Source organism: Photinus pyralis, unplaced genomic scaffold, assembly GCF_008802855.1.
Source record: "Photinus pyralis isolate 1611_PpyrPB1 unplaced genomic scaffold, Ppyr1.3 Ppyr1.4_LG5, whole genome shotgun sequence".
In the NCBI taxonomy this organism is placed as follows: domain Eukaryota; kingdom Metazoa; phylum Arthropoda; class Insecta; order Coleoptera; family Lampyridae; genus Photinus; species Photinus pyralis.
The window spans coordinates 39,831,713-39,835,585 of NW_022170596.1; the positions used below are offsets into that span (position 1 = coordinate 39,831,713).

General features: G+C 36.3%; 1 protein-coding gene across 1 annotated transcript; it reads left to right on the forward strand.

Moving 5' to 3' along the window:
- Positions 1 to 2,434: 2,434 nt before the first annotated feature.
- LOC116172278 lies at positions 2,435 to 3,855 on the forward strand. Its single transcript, XM_031489455.1, has 3 exons — positions 2,435 to 2,511; positions 2,571 to 3,056; positions 3,110 to 3,855. The coding sequence occupies exons 2-3, from the start codon at positions 2,643 to 2,645 to the stop codon at positions 3,755 to 3,757; spliced, it is 1,062 nt and encodes a 353-aa protein (XP_031345315.1). The 5' UTR covers positions 2,435 to 2,511; positions 2,571 to 2,642; the 3' UTR covers positions 3,758 to 3,855.
- Positions 3,856 to 3,873: the final 18 nt, after the last annotated feature.

A 3,873-nucleotide genomic window follows, 5' to 3' on the forward strand; every position in this document is an offset into this window, starting at 1 on the left:
ATTTGATGACAAGAAAATAATGCATTAAAAATTTAGCCAGTCTGTATGACGCACTGTCCATTTTGCAATCGACTTGCTTTCAAAACAACTTGACATTAACCCAAGTTCTAAATTGACTGATGGCCTACATTCATTTTTAATTATTTTTTTCCCTACCTATGGTTACCTTGAAATCGAATAATTGTTATATTTACTATCAGTATTTCATTACACTCAATACATACTGGTAACAATGATGCGTAACTGCTTGAAAAATAGAAGCTTTGCGGTCGTTGAAATGAAGTCTTTGCGTTGTGATCAGTTGTTTTAATAGTCCCTAAAAGTTGTTAATTACACGGCCCCGGTAGGTACATGTACAGTCCTCGTCTTTCTAAAAGCATTCTTCCACCCACCCGCATTTGCTGGCGGCCAGTCAGCCGGCCAAAATTAAATTAAAAGCTACCTTTTTACAAATAATTTGCAAAAATGCGCTAAAAATGACATTATAGACATTACATTCTTTTTTCTTTACAGTATACACATATCCAATTTGAAAAAGATTAATTTGCAAAGAAACGGAAATACCCGGACCTTTTGCGTACCCTGTATATGTATATCGTTGAATATCTTTATAGTTAGTACCCTTTGGATCATTATGAACGCTGTAAAGGACAATGAGTTATGAAATTGTCTTCCTAGACCTATATCTAGGTAAAGTGAATTCCGAAAAATGAGTAATACGAAAAGATCAAAACTATTAGATTAAATTTAAACGTAAAGGTCTTTGTACATTACAAATAACTAAGCTCTTTTCAAGGGGTTATACTGCTTGAAACACAAATCTGTTTCGCTTGTTTTACCTTGCCAGACAATCTAATGCTAGGCTAGAGAGTGCACTTACTTATTATATGGCGTGTATCAATTTCATTTTTTAAGGTGCAATTTGGCCTACTCATGGGCCATTAAATTGAAATTAATACCTTCGGGGTCAAAGTTAACGACTAGGTGGGTTATTTCAGTGCTAAACTGTTCCCGAAGTTCCTGTAGGTATATTTCCCATTTATTAGAATGTATTGCGTGTAATTTCTGGGAGAACTTTTTCGTAAGAAATTCAATATTTAGAATGTTAAGTAGGTACTTCGTTCAATCGTTCATTTACCTTTAAGGAATCGATATATTTAAGAATCTACTAATAATTAATGGCTTACCTGTGCCATGTCAATTACAATTTTCGTGAAACAGTGATTAATTAAACGTTTTCCACCAATATACGTAACTGTATAATTACGTGTAATAATGCGCTTAGTGTATACCCTTCATCCAAGACCACATCAAACAAATGGTAGATAACCAATACGTAATACCAAGCTTAGACAATTCCTTAAGGAAAGTTCAAACACAATTGAAGTTGTGGTGTTTCTATATTATTCTGTAGTCTCCAGAAGCTTTTGAATTGGTTTCAGCGGTTTTCCAATGAAAAGATCGCGTTAGACACAACGCTATCTGGAGCTGAATATGGAAATATAGAAAAAATAATTCGTGTAGTAATATTTTAACAAGAAGCATCAGTGCTGGTGGCAACAAAAATCTGAGTCGAAAACACTTTTCGACTTACATATATTAGTCAAATTCGGAATTCGCGAATTCTTCCCCATTGTCGAATTGAAATTATTTTCTAAACGCTTGGTATTTCTATTAAACGCTTTAAAACTTTTTAGTTCTTTCAACGCCTGATCGTGTTTACGCTACATCTAAACAATCCTCATGTGAGATCTAAGGGACTTCAGCGAATTTTTGTATTCTATTAGAGAGGTTTGACTCTGCCATCATTAAGATCTTTTCGGGGCCTACCACATTCTTTGTCGGTACCCGCTTCCGATGGAAAAAAACTGAAAAATCGCCACGTTCGTATAACATGCTCGGGGATCGCGCCCTATAATGTCGCCCACCCCACATCATGTAGCACCGTCCCTACAGTTGTTAATGACAAGCGTTCTTCTACGGGCCCGCATTTGCTGCCAGCCAGCTAGCCAGCGGGACAAAAGAGAAAAGTTACCTTTTTACAAATAAATTTGCAAAAATTGCGCTAAAAATATAAATATAAAATAATATAAATAATATAAAAATATAAATGCAACCGCAAATATGAGTACCTATAGATAAGTTCCAATAGTAACATCGTATATGTTATACAACTTCCATACAACCTACGTTTGCTAAATAGTACATTATACATCAAGGGAGAGAAATGCATTATTTTTCCCGCGGTGCGATTTGTAGCCAGAGGGCGAAGCGAAGCGGAGCCCGAAGGCTACAAAGCACCAAGGGAAAATGGCATTTCGCTCCAGAGGTGTATATACTATTTTTTGCATTCGCGTCGACGTTTACCTATACTCTTTAAATGAATTGATGGGAAAATGGCATTTCGCTCCAGAGGTGTATATACTATTTTTTTGCATTCGCGTCGACGTTTACCTATACTCTTTAAATGAATTGATGGTTCTTTGAAGATTATAACCACATATTAATCAGGTTAGTGGAGAATTAAGTATAACCGTGGCAACCAATAAATTAAAATGTAATCATGTTAGTCGAGAATTCAGATAAACCATGGCAACAGATAAACAAACAATGTTTGCTGTTGAAAAAGTGCGTGAATTAAAATGGAAGTTGCGGGTTGTTCTGAAGAACCTTATGAAATTACAAACGCCGCTAACGCTGCTGTTGTGAATTTACTACCTGATAAGTCGAAAAAGTTGTATGAAGCAGCATATAAAGGTTTTAAAGACTGGTGCATAGAAAAAGATGTCGCGACCGTCACCGACAATGTTATGTTGGTTTACTTTAGCGAAAAAGCCAAAAAGTACAAATGTTCAACGGTATGGGCACAATATTCCATGGTGAGGTCTTGTATGCTCATTTACGACAATGTTGACATCAACAAATTTCCAAAATTGATATCATTTTTAAAAAGGAATTCTGATGGATATTCTCCGAAAAAATCGAAAATATTTAATAGAGAAGAGGTGGAAAAATTCTTGCTTGAAGCTGACGATGATACCCATCTTATGCGAAAGGTAAAATTGCGTTTACTTAACGTATTAAACATTGCTAACCATTTCCTCTTTAGGTTGCGTTGATTTTTGGAATATCTGGCGCATGTCGCACTGACGAATTGGTCAATATGACACTGGATAACGTTGAAGATGTGGGGTCTTCTTTCATAATTACCCTGCCACATACAAAAAACAAAACATCCAGAACGTTCGTTATAGCGAGTAATGAAGGCGGTAAAGTGGATTTTCTTCAGATAATTCGCAAATACACGTCCCTTCGACCTGGAACTAACCATGGACGATTTTTTGTTTTCTACAAGAACGGAAAATGTACTCAGCCGGTTGGGAAAAACACGCTTGGCAAGGTGCCAAATATGATCGCCAATTACTTAAAATTACCAAACCCAGAACTCTATACGGGGCACTGCATGAGGCGTTCCTCCACCACTCTATTGGCGGATGCTGGAGCTGACATCACCACTATAAAACGGCATGGTGGGTGGAAGTCCACCACAGTCGCGGAAAGCTACATTGAGAACTCTGTGGCCAACAAAACGAAGATTGCAAATCAGATTATTCAAGGTAGCACTACCTCAAATGTCAATATAACATCGGGAGCCAGTTCTGATTCGAATCTATTGATTAATAAAATTCCAGCGGTAAATTTTACAAAATGTGAAAATATAACGTTTAATTTAAATATAAACAATGTACCTTTTTAAGTTTGAGTTAATATAACCTATATAAATATCAGGGAGTTTTCATTATCATTATTTCTCAAGGGACTGAAATGCAATTTCTGTCCCTGTTTTGTGATCATAGAAACGGATTTTTACCC